Below are 19320 nucleotides of genomic sequence, written 5' to 3'. Positions count from 1 at the left end.
GGTTTACTTTAACATTTATTTTGGTGTTCTTACAGATTGAAACACAATTATCTGAGTATCACAAGTTGGCCAGAAAATTAAAACTTATTCCTAAGGGTGCTGAAAATTCCAAAGGTTATGACTTTGAAATTAAGTTTAATCCTGAAGCTGGTGCCAACTGCCTTGTCAAATACAGAGCTCAAGTTTATGTAAGTAATCATGAGATTAATTAATCTTCAAAAGATTTTTAAATGATATGATTGATGTTTATTTATTTATAACTAATAGTTTAAACATCAGCCTGTTCATGACTGAGGTCAGAGCATGGAAATAAAACACTAAAACCTTTTATCTTCCATCTTTTTGATAATTAGAAATCTATTATACTTTTCTCTTTGAATTACAAAGCCTTTTCTTCCTCTCTACCTACTTTATCAACTCAACTATCCAATAGAAACTTTGATTACATTTAAAATACACACCAGGATTATAAAGAGAAAAATTACCTGACTCTTAATCTTAAATTGCTACTTGTCCCAATAGAGACAGATATAAATAAATAATTGCTATATATGTACTTTATTAGAAATGTTTGCAAGATATGGTATTGATCAATTCTTGCCAGAATTAAAGAGAAAGAAAAGTTTCTACAGAAATGGTGAACCTGGAATGAAGTCTTAAAAGATGAGGTATTTATTGCGATGGTCTGTGGGAAAGAGTTTCAGGTACAAGGACACACATGAAGGCATGAAATATAACAGGACATTAAGTAACACCAGTAGTCAATAATGAAAAGTGTGCACCTAATTTTTAAATATGTCCAAGGATGTAATTTGGAGAAGAAAATTTTTAAATCGTTCTATTGCAACTTCTTAGTTATTCACAGATATTAGTATTTTAGTAGCCCCCACAGAAATGTCAACTTTCAAAATACTTAGTTTTTGAATAAAGAATATCAGAGTATAAAGCTATGCATTTTTCCCTTGAGAATCATTCATTCAATACATTATTTATTGAGTACATATTAAGTTCCATACCAGCTGGTGCTAGAGATGAAACACCCAGAAAGACACAGTTCCTACTTTCCCAATGATCACAGTTTATTTGGTGAACAGACTGTGATGAAATAAAGTCAGACTCATTTTCAATAGAAAAAAATCCACCCAGTAAACATTTAATCTTTTACTGAATTGTTTCTCAAGCAATAGCTGGGTAGGCAGGTAGACGGACACTAGTGCAAGAAAATAAAACCTGCATCAAATCAGTATAGGAAGGATTACCCAATACAAAAAGAATGCATATTCTTGGAAAAGGGGAAAGTTTTTCTGTGATCTTTGGACATAGTGTTACATAATAATAGAACAATAGAAATAGAAATAGCATCCAGAAGGTGCAACCCAACCATCGCAAATAATATTTGGAGAAAAGTTCTTAGATTAAAAAGGCATTGCATCTTTCAAAGAAAAAGAGCAGCCAAAATTAAAACTCCGCAATTAATAACTTCAAAAGACCTACTAAAAACATAGTAACACAAAATTTTCTTTTGGTGATGAAGATGATTTGGAACAAGAGGTGGTGTGGTTACACAACATTGTACTAAATGCCACTAAACTATACACTTTAAAAGAAGTAGTTTTATATTAAATTCATTTTAACTTAATGATTTCAGTTTAACCATTTTAAAGTGAGTTTGACCTCAATTAAAAAATAGTGATGGGAAACTATTAGAATAGAGGACAAACATAAGGAATGCAAGCAGATTATGTGCTTCAAGACTGGTGAACATGTGGAGAAGTAGGGAGAGTAGCACACCCAGAGGGCATGGAAGCTCTGCATCCCTTTCCGAGTACCTTACGCTCTGCATCTCTCCCATCTGGCTGTTCCCGACTTTTATCATTACTTAAATAAACTGGTAAACATCTGCTTATTCTGGACACCCATCTTGCTTTTTTTCACGGAACAACCTCCCCTGGTTATCTCATCACAGTTGTATTTCAAGATCTTCCCAGTTCTTTTTGCAGCCTCAGACTCCTCCATGTGTAACTTATTCAGTCATTCCCTGCTGGTGGATATTTGCTGTGTTTGAAGTCTTTTCTACTATAGTGGAGTTCCAATGAATAGCAAAAAGAAGAAATACAAGCAGATAATTTTGAAACTAAGCAGTTGAAAAGGATTAAGAGAAAAATACAAATTGTTTTCAAGAAAGATACTGCATTAAAATAAGTATACTTATAAAATGTTTAAATAATAGCAGTGAATCTCCAGAATGGATAAAGCAAATCTAAAATTTTCCAGGTATTGAGAAGCAAAAGCAAGTTGCATTCTACAGTTAGAAAAATTAAATTGAAAATTAGTTTTATTGTCTTATTTCTGATGTATTAATTTAGTTTAAAAATATCATAGCTTCACTTTTTTTTCCTCCAAAATTGGCTCCTTCTATTGCAATGTGTAGATGCCTCATGAGAAATTTTGTAATTTCATATATCGTATGGATCTCCTAATCCTATGTCTTTTGTAGGTGCCACTTAAGGAACTGTTGAACCAAACTGAAGAAGAAATTAATAAAGCTCTAAATAAAAAAATGAGCTTAGAGGATACTTTAGAACAAGTAAGTAACAAAACAGTTATTAAAAGTAAAAGTAAGGGGCGCCTGGGTGGCTCAGTCGGTTGAGCAATGACTTCGGCTCAGGACATGATCTTGCGGTCTGTGGGTTCGAGCCCCACGTTGGGTTCTGTGCTGACAGCTCAGAGCATGGAGCCTGCTTCAGATTCTGCGTCTTCCTCTCTCTGTTCCTCCCCTGCTCATTCTCTGCCTCTCTCTGTCTCTCAAAAATAAATGTTAAAAAAAATTTAAGTAAAAAAAATAAAAGCAAGAGTAAGATATTTAACACTTAAATGTGATTTGTAATTTTTAATTGTTAAGGAATGAACTTTTAATAAGATATTATGGAAAATGAGATGTGGGTATACCCTTGACTTGGAAACATTTGAAGTAATTTTTTAAATAACTTAAACAGGGGCGCCTGGGTGGCGCAGTCGGTTAAGCGTCCGACTTCAGCCAGGTCACGATCTCGCGGTCCGTGAGTTCGAGCCCCGCATCGGGCTCTGGGCTGATGGCTTGGAGCCTGGAGCCTGTTTCCGATTCTGTGTCTCCCTCTCTCTCTGCCCCTCCCCCCGTTCATGCTCTGTCTCTCTCTGTCCCAAAAATAAAATAAAAAACGTTGAAAAAAAAAATTAAATAACTTAAACATTCTAGGCTTTACATATCATTGATGAAGTGATACAAAACTGAATAAATTTCCCTTGACTTTAAATGGAGAATTTCCTCCTTCAACTTGAAATAATTTAATATCCTTTTTTTTTTTTAAGTTTTATTTTTATTTAAGTAATCTCATACTCAGTGTAGAGCTCAAACTCACAACCCCAAGATCAAGAGTCACATGCTCTTCCAACTAAGCCGGACGGGCACCCCTTAATATCCTTTTTTGTGCTTAAAGGAATTTGACATGGCTCCCTTAAAAGTAGATATATATCATTTGGGGCTAGAGGCTAAGTAGCTATGATAAATTAAGAGATTTTTATTTATCAAATTTTTCACTCCGCACCATGAAATTCAGGGGAACTCAAATGCCTATAAAAGTCTATTTCCAAAAGTAAGTTTCAGAAAGTTCCTGCTTCTAAGATACTTGAAACATGATATGACCAATATCTCTCAGAGAGAACAGTACTATTGATTTGATAATCTTTAAATATTGTTATACTTGATTAAGAAAAGTTAAGAAGCTACTTCTCAACTGCAAACAAAAGGTATTGTTTATGTGACACCAAATAATTGAAGGAAAACCCCAGTTAATTCGTATCTTCAAGAACTGTTGTGGCATTTCAAGATACAAAATCCTATCTTTACCTGGAATAAAAATTTTTTTTCTCATCTGGAAATAAAACCTATGCATTAAACGAATAATTATGCAAGTAACTCACGTTTTTTACATGTTAACAAAGTGTATCAAGATTTACTTTGTATTAGAAAGAATTTCCAATCAAAAAAATAGTAAACTTTGTAACATTAGATAAGTGGGCAGTTTCATGATACTACTATTATTATAATTTGGGGTTTCTGTAACATCACACATTGGAAAGAAGGAATTGGGACTGCTTTAACAGGTACTCCACAGATGTGACTGTTATTCAAGATGAAGTCTTCCCTTAGCTTCCTTCAGTTTGATTTCTCTCTTCTGTTGGAATGGGCACTAAACCTGTAGATTTTCAAACTGAATTGAAACTTTTTAAAACTTTTTTTAATGTTTATTTTGAGAGAGAGAGATAGAACAGGGGAGGTGCAAAGAGAGAGCATTCCAAGCAGGCTGTCAGCACAGAGCCCAGCACAGGACTCGAACCCACAAACCACAAGATCATGACCCAAGCTGAACCAAGAGTTGGACACTCAACTGACTGAGCCACCTAGGCACCCCAGACTTGAAACTTCTTAAGGGCTATAAGCAGGAAATTTAGGGGGGTGAATAAAATGGGGATTATAAGATGCGTACTATAGGCTAGGCCCAATATTAATATTCCAAAGGTAAATATAACAAGTTTATATGAAATATAAACTACCATTTGGAGAAAAAGACTGACCTGCGGTTATGCTAATCAGATTTGCATTTTTGCAAAACCCCTTTGGGCATAGAAAAAAATGACTTGTGGGGAAGTAACTAAAATTGTTAAGAGGTTAAACCAAAGTACAAATAGAAGGAACTGGACAGGTTTAGGAAATGTTGAGGTAGAACCCAAGCATTTTTGATGGACTTTTAAAGCTAAGAGAGAAAGAAGCACTGACAGTGACTTCCATTTTCCCTGTGCGGGTAACTCTGCAGAGAAAAAAATGAGTGCATGTGACCAGGAGAGTACTAGAGATGTTGAGCTTACTGTTTACAGAACATAGACCTCCAAAAGGAAGCTGAAACAGTAGATTCAGAACATAGGGGAGAGATCAAGTCTAAAAATGTACATTTCAGGGTCTTTACCATATACATGATACTTTGAAGCCAGATGTGAGTGATATTTCTTAGCATATGTAGAGGAAAGTGGCAGAGGATTAAATCTTGAGAAATAGCACCACTTAAGCAATTCAAGGAAGGAGATTATGGGGAAATTATGGGGAAAACTCTTAGAAGTGGACAAAATAGTTGGAGATCACTGGAAGAGAAAATGCTATAAAAGCCAAAAGCCAAAGTAGGGAAGACTTTCAAGAAAGTCCTGATTTTAACTCAACTACTTATTGTAGTGTTAGTTTTCTCTCTCTCTCTCTCTCTCTCTCTCTCTCTCTCTCTCTCTCTCTCTCTCTCCCCTCTCTCTCTCTCTCTCTCTCCCTCCCCCCTCTCCCCCTCCCTCCTCCCTCCTCCTCCCCCCCTCTTATATCATATACACCTTACACCTATACAGTGGTATATATACATTATATCAAAACTAGAGGAAAAAAGAAATGATTAGTAATATCATATGCTTCAGCGACTGAAGATTAATCTATTTCTTAAATTTGACAATTTAACCAAATTAAGATGGCATAAGATAAAATAGCTATTTGACATAGTAATGACTAAACGTAAATTAATGAATTAAAATAATTAAACAAATGCTAAAATTTCAATGGGTAAATTTGAAGATCTAATTGACTTTACTCAGCAATTCATGAATTGGGCAGTATTCCATTTAACAATTAGAAACTCTAAAGGACTACAGAAAGGAAAACAATTTTTTTTTTAATTTTTTTTTTCAGCGTTTATTTTTATTTTGGGGACAGAGAGAGACAGAGCATGAACGGGGGAGGGGCAGAGAGAGAGGGAGACACAGAATCGGAAACAGGCTCCAGGCTCCGAGCCATCAGCCCAGAGCCTGACGCGGGGCTCGAACTCACGGACCGCGAGATCGTGACCTGGCTGAAGTCGGACGCTTAACCGACTGCGCCACCCAGGCGCCCCGGAAAACAATTTTTAATACAGGACAAGGAAGTCACACACATACACACAAAAGGATCATTTCAGGCAAGATTTCACCTCCCTTTGAAAGACAAAAGGGTCTTATGAGGTGGATTACCTCAGTGGTGCTAACCAGAAACTCCAGACTGACCTGTTAAGATTATATTCCTGGGGAAGGTTGAAATTGCAGTTAGGTTGAATATTAAGCTCTGGTTTGGTGACATGGGCCCAGCACAAGTAACTCCATTTTGAACTGGTAGTTTCCTTTAGTTTTCCCCTTTTGATCATGCTATCACCTTGATTGAGAGATACGATCGCAATTTAAGGCATCAGCACCACTTGCAGCTTTTGTTGTTCCTTTGTGTGATATCCATGACCTAAGTCATGACATTTGTGCTTAATCTCTGTGACAGTCACAGGTCTCAGTTCTAGGTTCATATTCCTTAAGTCTGTCATTCTTTTCACTTTTCTGATGTTCTAGTCCTAGGGAGATCATTTGCTTGATAGTTCAAGGCTGCAAACATACACTTAAAGTTTTTGAGAGAATATAACATAGTAGGAGATTTTTATGATTATAACAAATAAGTCCAATGTTTGGACTGTACTTTCCAACCATGGTCCCCAAGACCCAAACCAATCAAAATCAAGTAAGTCAAAGAAAGACCCCACTAAAGGAGTCATCTTTTTAAACCAAGTGGCTTACTCAGTGATCTTATATAACTGAGTTTCAGTTTCCCCAGAAATGTTAGTCCAGGTGCAACAGGTAGTGTTGGCCATAGCACAAACACCTCCCTGGTCAGTTAAAAGATAATCAAGGGCTGTCCTGTTACCAAGAACAACTTTGGCCAGAGTCAAAGGAAGCAAATTTTGAGTCATGAATGCCTCCTACGAAATCCCTCTGACTTGACAGTTTAAATTTAGGGAGTTGACCAGTGAGGTGTCTCAGTATGGGCAGTTAGAGGCAGAGTTAAATAACCTAAGAGGCATTATCCAATTATATGTTAGCCATTTAGGCCTTCATAGTCCCAGGGGGGATGATAACCACCACAGACAAAGAAAAACCCTGTTGGGGCACAAATCATTCCCATTAAGGAAGTCCTGTTAATGGATTAAATCACAAGGATTGCTGCATTTACCTATACATACCAAGGGTCAGTTAGGTTTTGTCCTAGCCTGAAATAAAAAGTTGTTCCAAATACCCCATTAGCAATGGTCTGGGAGATACAGATGATGGCTTTATCTTTCCAGAATAGTGCCAAAGTAAAGGAAGAGAATAGAAGATGTCATGTTTAGTTAAAGTATGAAGTCTTGATCCAGTGTCTTGAGAAGAAGCCATCTACTTTGCTGTCAGCTATTTCTCTTCTTGGTCAATTTGATTGGGAAGTCTCCATCATTTGCACAGGACTAGATGTCAGGCAGAGCCTTCTTCAGCTGTGAGATATGTATTTAGGGTTCAAGTCCCTGAAATCTTGCTGCCATCTGGGTAGTAAGGAAGTAGTAATAGTCCCTTTCAAGGAGATTCAAGGCAGTCTTGGTTCTTAATGTTCCAAATCAGAAGTCGGGGAGAAAAATGGAAACATTAATTTGGACAGTTATAGCCAGATATTTGAAGAAATTAGAAGAATCCAGGACCTAGTCCAATCTATAGGTATGTAACAGAACCTCAGAGACAACAGGATTAGAATTTAATATCTACACAGGTTCAAACATAATTTTTCTCTCTACAATTACCCCCATTTTACCAAAGATAACCACAATAAAACTAATTTATATGCATTAGACTTGGCCTGATTAATTACATAAGAATAGCAAGAAAAGTGATTGACCATATAAGCTCTTTTTAAAATTACTTTGCTGGAAACTTGTAAGCAAGGTGTACCAGATTGATTTTTGCAAGGGGCTTTATTGACTCCCTTAAAGTCAACCTTAGTTCCTTAAGAGTGTCCAGTCATATATGAGTCTATGCAAACCTCTCTCAAATATGAAAATCCAATCAAAGCCTTGATAATATACCCAATATTTCCAATTGTGTGTCTTATTACAAGGAGACAGATTGTTAATGAACTTATACAAATAACTAACTGTATTATCATGAAAAGAATACTCAAAAGAGTTTCCAAAATCTGGACCAGGTAGAAAAATGTTTCATCATTGCTTATAAAGATATACTTTAGGAGTGTCAGGGTGGCTCAGTCTTGGTTAAACCTCTGACTCTTGATCTTGGCTCAAGTCATGATCTCATGGTTTGTGGGATGGAGCCCTGCATTGGGCTCTGTGCTGACAAGCGCAGAGCCTACTTGGGATTCTCTCTCCCTCTCTCTGCCTCTCCCCCACCCAGATACATAAACTTTAAACATATATATATATATATATATATATATATATATATATATATATATATATATATATACATATACACACACACACACACACACACACACACATATAACCAAATTGTTGTAAATCCTACATATTTTAAGACAAAGGTGTCCTTAAATCTGGAAAAGCAAAACATTAGACAACAGCATTTCAAACAACAAATCATAAAAAGTTATCATCCTCCTCAGTTCATTCAGTTCCATGTTACTAATTCTTATTATACTTGAATACAGTTTACTGTTAGTTTTGGAAATTCTTACCCAGTTCAGTTTTATGATCATAAAGTTATCAGAAATCTGTACTTGTCAAAAGCCCTTTCCTTACATCTCCTTGAAGATGAAGTATTTTTGCAGGAAACTATTGCAGAGTATCAGGGTAAAACAATAACAGTCTGTGAATGACAAAAGACTTGTAAAAATGTCCATTGTTGAAATCTGGTTAAAGTTCACTGTAATGGAATTGACAAGGAAAGTTGGTTATTTCAGTAACATGGAATATTTTAAGATAATAAGTGAAATTATGACTGATAACACTATACCAAGATATATTAGACTTTGGGGATTTAGTACAATTTCTAGAAAACATATATTTACATAAATACAATAGAACGAAAGCTTAGTCTTCTTACTTGACAATACTTCCCGCATAATTTAACATATCAAATAAGCCTAATTAGTTTAGCATCTCTTCTTTTTCTGGAGAGATAACAAGTCTTTTGGGAGGTTCTAGAAGCCCTCCAGAAAATCTCAAAGTTAGTTTGAGGTTGAAAAGTTAGTTCGCTTTGGAGAAGTTTGTAGGAATATCAAGAGGTTTTAAGATACTTTGTCAAATAAGATCATAGGTCACTGAAATAATACTTAGTTATCCATTTAACTATGGTGACAAAGACTTCACAGACAAATACAGAAAGTAAAATAGTTATAAGTAAAACTTAGCTCTTCTAGTAGAGAATGCTCAGCTTTCTTAAGTAATCAAAGACCTGATAAAAAACAACACAGGAAATTATTTTAAGAAAACAAAATCTTTGCTTTCTAGGCAAATTATTTTTTTTTTAATTTTTTTTCAATGTTTTTATTTATTTTTGGGACAGAGAGAGACAGAGCATGAACGGGGGAGGGGCAGAGAGAGAGGGAGACACAGAATCTGAAACAGGCTCCAGGCTCTGAGCCATCAGCCCAGAGCCTGACGCGGGGCTCGAACTCACAGACCGCGAGATCGTGACCTGGCTGAAGTCGGACGCTTAACTGACTGCGCCACCCAGGCGCCCCTAGGCAGATTACTTTAAAAGTTAAGAAAAAAGTTTGCTTAAATTTCTGAATAAGAGTGGGCCAGTAATCTAAGAAAACTTTGCTCTATTAACAGAAAGAAAACCACATTCTAAGTTTGTACTAGCTTATTTTTTATATTAAAACTTTTACTTAATTAAATTTATTCTTTTTTTTTTTTTTTTAATGTTTATTTGAGAGAGAGAACAGGGGAGGGGCAGAGAGGGGGGGAGAGAATCCCAAGTCCCTGATCCGGGGCTCAGACTCGCAAACCGTGAGATCATGAGCTGAGCCAAAATCAAGATTTGGACACTTAACCGACTGAGCCACACAACAGCCCCTAAATTCATTCTAATCAGCCAACCCTGACCACACATAGAATGTGTTTCCCTTATTATTTCTAGCAATTTCAGTTACACATAGTAGAATTTTTAACCCTCGGAAACTTTTAATTTCTAGTGAAATCTAAGTAAGAAATTATAAATTGTCTTTTCCATTACCATTATATGAATTAGCAGACTAATAAATACTTTTTTATGACTTTAAGAAACATGTGCTTTCTCACAGAAGATTTGTCAGAGCAGCATAACACATGTTTACTAGTAGACCCACATAGCTTTATAGTTCCTCTGTAAAAGGAAGTAAAAAGTGGATAAACCGATATTCAGTAATTAATGTTTCAGTATTTTATCTTATTTGGAAATAATATGAAGAGTGAATGAATTTAATGCAACTCATCGTTTAACTTAACCTAGCAAAACTTTAAAGTTCCAGGTTAAAAAAAAAGATTTGGGAAAACTATTTAAAAATTCACCTAAAAACTTTTTATCTAATTTACATCCATTTAATATACTTGTTCTTTACTGTGTTTATTTTTTAACATTTTTAAAGTTTATTTATTTATTTGGAGAGAGAGAGAGAGATGCAGAATGCCAAGCAGGCTCTGTGCTGAGGCTCTAACTCACAAACCAAATGATTATGACCTGATTGAGATCAAGAGTCAGATGCTTAATTGACTGAGCCACCCAGGTGCCCCTTTACTATGTTTAGTTTACCCACCAAAAGTTTATTAAACAAAGTCACCCATCAGCCCAAGCTAATTTTTCTTGCTGACAAATTTTGTAACAGATAACATTAACTCATTTGATTGATAAGCCCAGGTGGAATAAGACTTGTATGTAAGTATTTTATTCAATGTTGATAACTCTTAAGGAAGGTTTATTTTAATTAAATCAACAAAGTTAAGCTAACTTAAGCACTTACGTGATATGCATTCAGAAAGCATTTGGGTTAGGGGTGCCTGGGTGGCCCAGTCGTTTAAGCATCTGACTCTTGGGTTTTGCTCAGGTTACAATCTCACAGTTCATGAGTTCCAGCCCTGCATCAGGCTCTGTGCTGACAGTGCGGAGCCTGCCTGGGATTCTCTCTCTCCCTCTCTCTTTGCCCCTCCTCTGCTCTATCAAAATAAAAAACTTAAAAAAAAAAAAAAAAGAAAGAAAGAAAGCATTTGGGTTAGTTTCTATTATATTTTAACAATTTTTATGAATACTTTAAGCACTTATTTAAGTCCAGTTAAATAGAGCTTTTTTACAGACTAATTTTAGTAAGACCGTCCAGAGGCAGAAAATACCACACATCTATAACTCACATATAATAGACACACGTAAACATGTAAACAGAGACCTTATAACTTGTGTTTTTCATTTTTTTTCTTGATAATAATTACCTTCCTGAAGTTGTACTTTAACATGTACATCTCAAAGGCACCAGGAAAGAATACAAGTTACAAGTCATTTAAGATAAATAGAGGAGGTTTGGGGATTGTTTAAAATAAAAATAGATGAATTTTGTATTGTCTCTAGGGCTGCATTTCTAGTTTTGTAAAGAAGTGAGTAAATTTAAAGATCTAATTGGCTTTGTTCAACAGTTCATGAATCAGGCTGCATCCCATTTAACAAACAGAAAAGAGCTTCAAAGGACTATAGAAAGGAAAGTTTTTAAAGGCAGGACAAGGAAGTCATAAACCAAAAAAGAGGATTATTTCAGGCAAAGTCACCTCCCCTTGAGGAACAAAATGGTCTTATTAGGCAGATTATTACCTCATTGGTGCTAACAAATTCCAGACTTGACCTGTTAAGATTACATCCCTGGCGAAGGTTGAAACTGCAATTAGATCTGGAGAAACAAAAACATAGTTATGAAGGAACTTGTCTATTCTTTTTTTTTTTTTTCTTTTTTAAGTTTATTTATTTTGAGAGAGGGAGAGCATACAAGCAGGGAGGGACAGACAGAGAGAATCCCACTCAGGCTCCATTCTCACAGCAGGACTCAATCTCATGAACCTTGAGATCATGACCTAAGCCAAAACCAAGAGTTGAACATTTAACCTACTTAGCCACTCAGATGCCCTGGAGCTTGCTGTTCTTGATTACTGGTTGCATTCTTATTCTGTAGGCACCAGATACCATTGAAGATTTTTAAGAGAAAGCAGAACACCTGTGTATTTTTTTTTTTTTAATGTTTCTTTTATTTTTGAGAGAGAGGGAGGGAGACACAGAATAGGAAGCAGGCTCCAGGTTCTGAGCTGTCAGCACAGAGCCCAATGTGGGGTTCAAATGCATCAACCATAAGATCATGACCTGAGCCAAAGTCAGACGCTTAACCAACTGAGCCACCCAAGTGCCCCAACACCTGTGTATTTTAGTAAGCCCACGATGTTGGCATTTTGAAGACTAAGTTAGAGGTACATGAAACTAGAGACACATAGTTAAGAGACCTAACAGTATCCTGAGTGATAAGTAAAGCCTCAAACCAAGGCTATTGCAGTGACAATGGAAAAAAGAAATATAAAGATTGAGACTATGTAATTTAGTGGTCTATTTGGATGTGAAGGTTAAGGAAGAAAGAAATTAAGAATGCAGGTGTCCACCTTTGGTATATGCTGTTAAAGGAAAAGAAAAATTAGCCATGACACTTAATGGTGGTAAGGTAGACTTTATTCAAGGGGGAGCTATTACAAAGAAGTTTTATAGTAGGTGAGAAACATTGGGCTTATCTCCAAGTACAACTGAAAGAAAAACTGGAAATTAATAACCAAGGAGTAGTGTGCAGATCAGTGGATAAAAATTTACTGAGGGAAATGCTAGGGGTAAGGGAGGATTCTGTCTAAACCGACCTAATAGGGTTTATACTCAAGCCAGGTCAAGGTGATCAGATATCAACTGGGAGATGTTGGAGAATGAGGAACCTGATTAGATATTGAGGTTAGGGATTCTGATTAAATTGTCTTAGCATGGTTCTTGGTAAATCTGAACAATATAGAGGACAAACACAAGCCAGAAAGAGAGGTCAGGGGCACCTGGTGGCACAGTCATTTAGGTGTCTGACTTTAGCTCAGGTCATGATCTTGCAGTTTGTGAGTTCAAGCCCCTGTCGAGCTTTGTGCTGACAGCTCAGAACCCGAAGCCTGCTTCAGATTCTGTATTTCCCTCTCTCTCTCTCTCTCTCTCTCTCTCTGCCCATCCCCACTCATGCTCTGTGTCTCTCAAAAATAAATAAATATTTAAAAAAAGAAAGAAGAGTTCAGGAGAGCATGAATGGTTTGGTCAAGAAGAGGATCTTTCAGTGGTGATATTCTAGAACGTTGATAAAAGAATACAAGAGAAGGGTATAGAAGAATTTCAGGCTGGGGTATGCTGAGTTTCAGGTCTCTAGGACATCAAAGTGGAGAATGTCCTGTAGGAAGTTGAAGTTTGGGCATAGTTGTAAATAAGTATCTCTTAGCATGTAGTAATTAAAGCCAGGAGATCTTTCAGGTGTGAAAATGAGAGAGACAGAAAGAGAGAGAAAGAGAGCTCTCACAAGTGAATAGATAAGAATACAGCAAAGATCAGAATCCTGGGAGAACATCCACTACCAAAGTACAAGCAGAGAAAGAGAAATCTGTAAGGAAGAATTAGAAGGACCTCTCAAAACTTAAAAGAGAAAACTAGGAGCTTCCATGGTCATAGAAACCAAAGAAGGGAATTTCAGGAGGGAGTGATCAGCAACTACAAATGTTAGATAGATATCTAATAAGATTAAGTCTGAAAGGTGTTCATTGACTTTAGTAATTGAGATGTTACTGGTGATATCTGCAAAAGCAACTTCGTGAAGCAGAGGAGCCAGAAAGCATATTATTATAGACTGAAGTTTAATGGTAGTAGAGGAAGATGCTGTAGAATGTGAATAGTCTACTCTCTATGAACTACAGATCAGACTATCACAAAAGTTTGAGTCTGAGGAAAGAAAATGGAATAATAGGAAGTGGTGTATGGAAAAGGTTTTCATTTTTGTGCAGTGGGGTTTTTTGGTTGGGGAGGGAGTTGTTTGGTTTTAAAGATGAGTGCGTTCAGGGGCGCCTGGGTGGCTCAGTCGGTTGGGCATCCAACTTGGGCCCAGGTCATGATCTTGCAGTTGGTGGGTTCGAGCCCCGCGTCAGGCTCTGTGCTGACAACTCAGAGCCTGGAGTCTGCTTCAAATTCTCTGTCTCCTCCTCTCTCTGCCCCTCCCATGCTCATGCTCTGTCTTGCTCTGTCTTTCAATAATAAATAAACATTAAAAAAATTGTTTTTAAGATGAGTGCATTCAAGGGAAAGATAGTAAAGTTTAAGAAATTGTGATCAAAAAGGATTGATGGGTTTGAATATAGTTCATGAAGAAATATGAAGGCTTGGGGTCCAGAAAAGAGCTAAATGTGTTGCTTATCTTCATGAGTAAAATGGGTGTCCTGCATCCTGAAACTGACTGGAAGGAAGAAGGAAAGGTCTCAAACAAATATTTTGGTTGGGTTGACTGAAGGCAAGAAGTGATGGAATTCTATTCTAGTGGCTTCTGCCTTCTCAATGACAGAAAAAAAAATCATCTAATTTTAAAATCAACTAATTTTATCTTCTTTGCTTATAAACTGCTGGACAGTTGCTTATTGAATGAATGAGTGAATGAATGAATGAATGAATGAAAAAAAATACTAGAAGAAGTATGCCAAATATTAATAGTGGTTCTTTGGGATTGTAGTATTATTGGTAATTGTTATTTTCTTTAAGCTTTTCCTTATTTGCCACCATGGAAATGTATATTTTTGTAACTGGAGAGGGGAATGTTCAATTGATGAAACTTTGATAAAGCTTACATGGAAGGTAGAAGCTGCTCAGAGATAAGTAAACATGATTTTGACCAAACATGACAGCCTAGTGGAAGTCTGGTTATTTGGGTGTCCATTGGTCTTATTGCAGGTAAACTTAATGCAACAACTTGTTTAATTTAGTAGTTATTTCAGAAATAACATGTCTTTAGACTGCAAGTTTATAGTGTCAAGGCCAAGGGCAAATTGTCCCAAGATGTGCCATTTGGCATGCAGCTTATTTAGAGCTGAAAACATTCAAGGCCCAAAAGACTCAGAAACTTTGATCTCCATCCCCTAACTGCCTAAAAGAATTTAAAGGATCTGCTCCCAGAAGACAGCTATCACCACAGATAACTACAGTATAATATAAACTGGGGGTGGTAGACAGGGAGGAACTTAGCAAAGTCCCTTTGTTAAAATTCCTCTGTGTCCCATTGTGTCTGTGTGGCCCAGCAAACATTTGTTCAACAAACACTTACTCTTTTCATCTTCCCATGAATTGCTGTCCTTTTCTTGAAGTCCCAGGCCCCTACCCTTATCCTTAGTTCACGATAACACTCATACTTCATTTTGCCTGTCTTTAGAATCTCATATCTTTGTGGATTCCCCATACATACGAAATTAAATTTGATTCTCTCCTGTTAATCGGTCTCATGTCAGTTTAATTCTTAGATCAGCCAAAAGAATTTTAATGGCAGAGAAAATTTTTTCCTGCCCAACAGTAGCTTCAGTAACTCCATCCTTTAAAATAACTTGAAAGTCAGGTGGTATAGAAAGGTCCTTGGAGTTAGTAGAACATGTAGTTTGGAGTTCGGGGCATATGCTGGTTGAATGATCCTAAGCGAATAGCATTTATTCTAGCCAACTCTTCTCATTTGTAAAATAGGAAAAGAATATACCTTACCAACGGACTTTGATAATTGAATGTGAAGTATATGCAAGTTTTTTTAATAAATATGTAGTCATTTTACCATCCTATCTTTTACCAAATAACAATTGCTTCATTAAATTTTTCCCAAATACATATATATATAAACATAATTTTTTTATAACTTCATATATGTGTTGAATCGTTCTTTTAAGGAAGGATCCAGCAGGGCGCCTGGGTGGCGCAGTCAGTTGAGGGTCCGACTCTTGGTTTTGACTCAGGTCATGATCTCATAGTTCGTGAGTTCGAGCCTCACGTCAGGCTCTGCACTGATGGCTTGGAGCCTGCTTTGGATTCTGTCTCTCCTCTCTGCCCCTCCCCAGCTTGTGCTCGCTCGCTCTCTCACTCTCTCTCAAAAATAAATAAACTTAAAAAAAATATATCCAGCTTATTTATACATTTTGCTATATTCTGTTTCATGCAAGAAATACCTTCTTGGTCTAGCTGGAAAACGTTCCGTATTAATTACTGGTATCACCTGGTATTAGCACTTGTTGACAGGAATTGAACTTTGGAAACACTTTTTTTCTTTAGTTTTGGTTTCAACAGATCTTAAAGCTCAAAGTTTAATAAGACTAAATGTGGTTACTTTATTACTTTTTGGAAGGAAGCACTGACTAATAACCAGTTAGCAGACATCCAATGAAATCACTATTCATACTTCTCTTTTCTCCTAGAAAGTAAACAAATGGGAAACTAGGTAGCTAACAAAATAGATCAAGTCTAAGTAAAGCTAGACTTCAAAACTAGAGGGCAAAACAACTTATATGTACTAATAAATTAATATTAAAATGTTAAGAGTATATGTAATATGTATAATATTGTTACAGTATAGAGCTTAAAGACACTCCCACAGCTACTAGTGGAAGAAGTTATTAGTATCATTATTTTACTGAGAATTAAGCCACATTTTTTATTCCTAACCAATGCCACTCTGCATTTAAGTATTATATGTTAAAAAACATAAGTTTTTTTATTGTTGTTTGAAATTCCTCTTTGGGGAATAATAAATTTGGGGTATAAATGATAGGTGAGAATAACATGGTTCAGTTAGTAGACTTGATAATATGAAAGTTCTATAACTTACTAAGATGTTTTTGATGTATGGTTGTGATTTCTCAACCAAACTTTTTTCCCCAAGTTAAATACAATGATAACAGAAAGCAGGAGAGGTGTAAGAACTCTGAAAGAAGAAGTTCAAAAGCTGGATGATCTTTACCAACAAAAAGTTAAGGTAAGAACTTTGTCATAGTCTATATAGGTGAGCCAAACTATGTCATAATATTTACATGTTCCGACATCTAACTGAATCTCTAAGCCATATCCTATAACTTGTGTTTTAGTCTCATCTTCCAAAGTTTATTTTAAAGAGTTATTTTGTTCTTTTAAAGGATTTTTTTCTGGAATTGGGCTGTTATATCCTAGAACATGTTTACTGTCTAATTAATATTTTAGACTTGCTTATAAGATTCTGCATGCTTGTAAGACCAAAACATGTTTTAAAAATAATCTCTTCTACCTTTTATAGAGATTTAGTGTTAAGTACTCCTAAAGCATAAACCTCCAGTAAGGCCTGTGTATGTGGGATAGCCTGTAAAGAGTCATTGCAAACTGACTATCTTGACCAAATTTCAAAGACCATTTGTATGAAATCTAGAATGTGGGTTCATTTCCCACCACCTCTAATTCATCCCCTTTCTGGCCAGCATTTTACTTAGGGAAGCACTCATGTGACTGTTCATTACCACCTATCCAATTTAGGTGAAAATTTTAGTCATACCAATATTATTTACTTGGTTACACCAAAAAAGTAGCAGGAATTGAAAACTTATCTCTTGGCCTTGTACTGTATTATGTTTAGGGACTATACATTTTGTTAGGCAGGGTAAAATTTTTAGAAAATATGCCACGGTAATGTGATCTACATGTGAAATATGAGGCAATTGGTAATCATTGGTATATTTTCATATGTTCTCCATGACAGTACCTCAGTTTATTCTCTTAAAGCACTTCAGTGAAAGGCTCTCATATTTCATTTTGAGAAACCTAAGAATTGATGACCCTGAGCTCCTTTGCCTGTGCACAATTAATACACTTGTGAAATAAAAGTAGTATGAAAGTGACCCACATTTTTGCCTATATAAAAGGCCTTTTTGATGATCATAGGAAAAATTCAAATCAGTATCATAAGATTTCCTATAGTACATACTTGAAAATACTGCTGAGTGAATTCTATACAGGCCTGTTGAGAAGGTCACATTTAGATTGCATTTAGGTTGACACTATAAAATTCCCAACAGAGCATTTTAAAGTCTCTTACATGGAAAGTAGTACACATTCTGAGAATACAAATGGTGATGCGACCTGATTTTTTTCAATGCTTCACATCTATATGGTACGTGGAGTATACATAGTATATGGAGTATATAGAACTTGAGTATCACACACCACAAGGGTGGCTTTATCTTGATAGGAAGCTGAAGAAGAAGACAAAAAATGTGCCAATGAGCTGGAGTCCTTGGAGAAGCACAAGCACCTGCTGGAGAGCGCTGTTAACGAGGGCCTCAGTGAAGCTATGAATGAATTAGATGCTATTCAGCGAGAGTAAGTTTGTGTCACCAAGATTTATAATGTGTATTTTCAGGTTAATTATTTAACTTTTTACTAGATCTTCATTTATTTGCTTTGATTTATATTATAGAGCTATTTGGGGGAGAAGGAGTAATGAACAGTACTTACATGAAAGCAGCTTATAACTTGAGATACTGTCCCTAAACAAATATATTCTGCAACTATTATAAAAAATCATTCCTTTTTATTTTGAGAGAACACATGCGTGCAAGCAGGGGAGGGGCAAAGAGAGAGGGGGAGAGAATCCCAAGCAGGCTGCATGCTGTCAGCACAGAGCCTGATGCAGGACTCCATCCCATGAATAGATCATGACCTGAGCTGAAACCAGGAGTCAGATGCATAACAAGACTGAGCCACCCAGGTGCCCCAGGAATCACTTATTTTTAGATCTAATTAATAAATAACTTTTAAACCCTGAAAACAACGTAAAATTTTAAATCAATTTAAATACTTTGGCTATTTGTTAGTATTTTTAAGATATGTATACTTTCTAGAGATCACATGTATTATATAGTAAACTATATACTATAAATCATACAATCGTTCTATAACACAACTTGTGTCCTCATAATAGGCACCACAAAATCATGCAATAAAAAATCAGGACTTATAGGAAAATTGGGATTAGGGCACAACACTCAAAATCTCTGTCAGTGACACACAAACAAAAGATAGGAACCTAACAAAAATGTTAGCACAATTGTACACATTGTAAATGGTTAAGAAATACATAAATGCTATGATAAATATGACACTTTATCTTAAAAAGACTTGAAGTTTGCCTATGGGAATGAGCATTCAAAAGGTTGCAACTTGTAAATTATTGAGATGGGGTGGAAGGAGGATTACCTAAAATCAGATGGAAAGTTTTTTTTTTTAATGTTTTTATTTATTTTTGAGAGAGAGAGAGAGAGAGAGTGAGTACAAGCTGGGGATGGATAAAGAGGCGGACAGAGGATCCGAAGCAGGCTCTGCACTGACAGACCCAGTATGGGGCTT

General features: G+C 36.1%; 1 protein-coding gene across 2 annotated transcripts in view; it reads left to right on the top strand.

Annotated features, from left to right (window-relative positions):
• The window catches only part of NDC80 (NDC80 kinetochore complex component), a 64540-nt gene that overhangs the window by 29489 nt on the left and 15731 nt on the right, over positions 1–19320 (top strand). For both annotated transcript variants that reach the window (XM_003995047.5, XM_045041661.1), the window contains 4 exons: positions 36–188; positions 2498–2587; positions 16832–16924; positions 18164–18294. In XM_003995047.5, the coding sequence (XP_003995096.2) occupies positions 36–188; positions 2498–2587; positions 16832–16924; positions 18164–18294 (467 nt within the window). The remainder of the gene's footprint in view (positions 1–35; positions 189–2497; positions 2588–16831; positions 16925–18163; positions 18295–19320) is intronic.

Source organism: Felis catus, chromosome D3 (genome assembly GCF_018350175.1).
Source record: "Felis catus isolate Fca126 chromosome D3, F.catus_Fca126_mat1.0, whole genome shotgun sequence".
Lineage (NCBI taxonomy): Eukaryota > Metazoa > Chordata > Mammalia > Carnivora > Felidae > Felis > Felis catus.
Note: the sequence above shows the minus strand (reverse complement) of the source record. Positions and strands in the feature narration are given on the sequence as shown.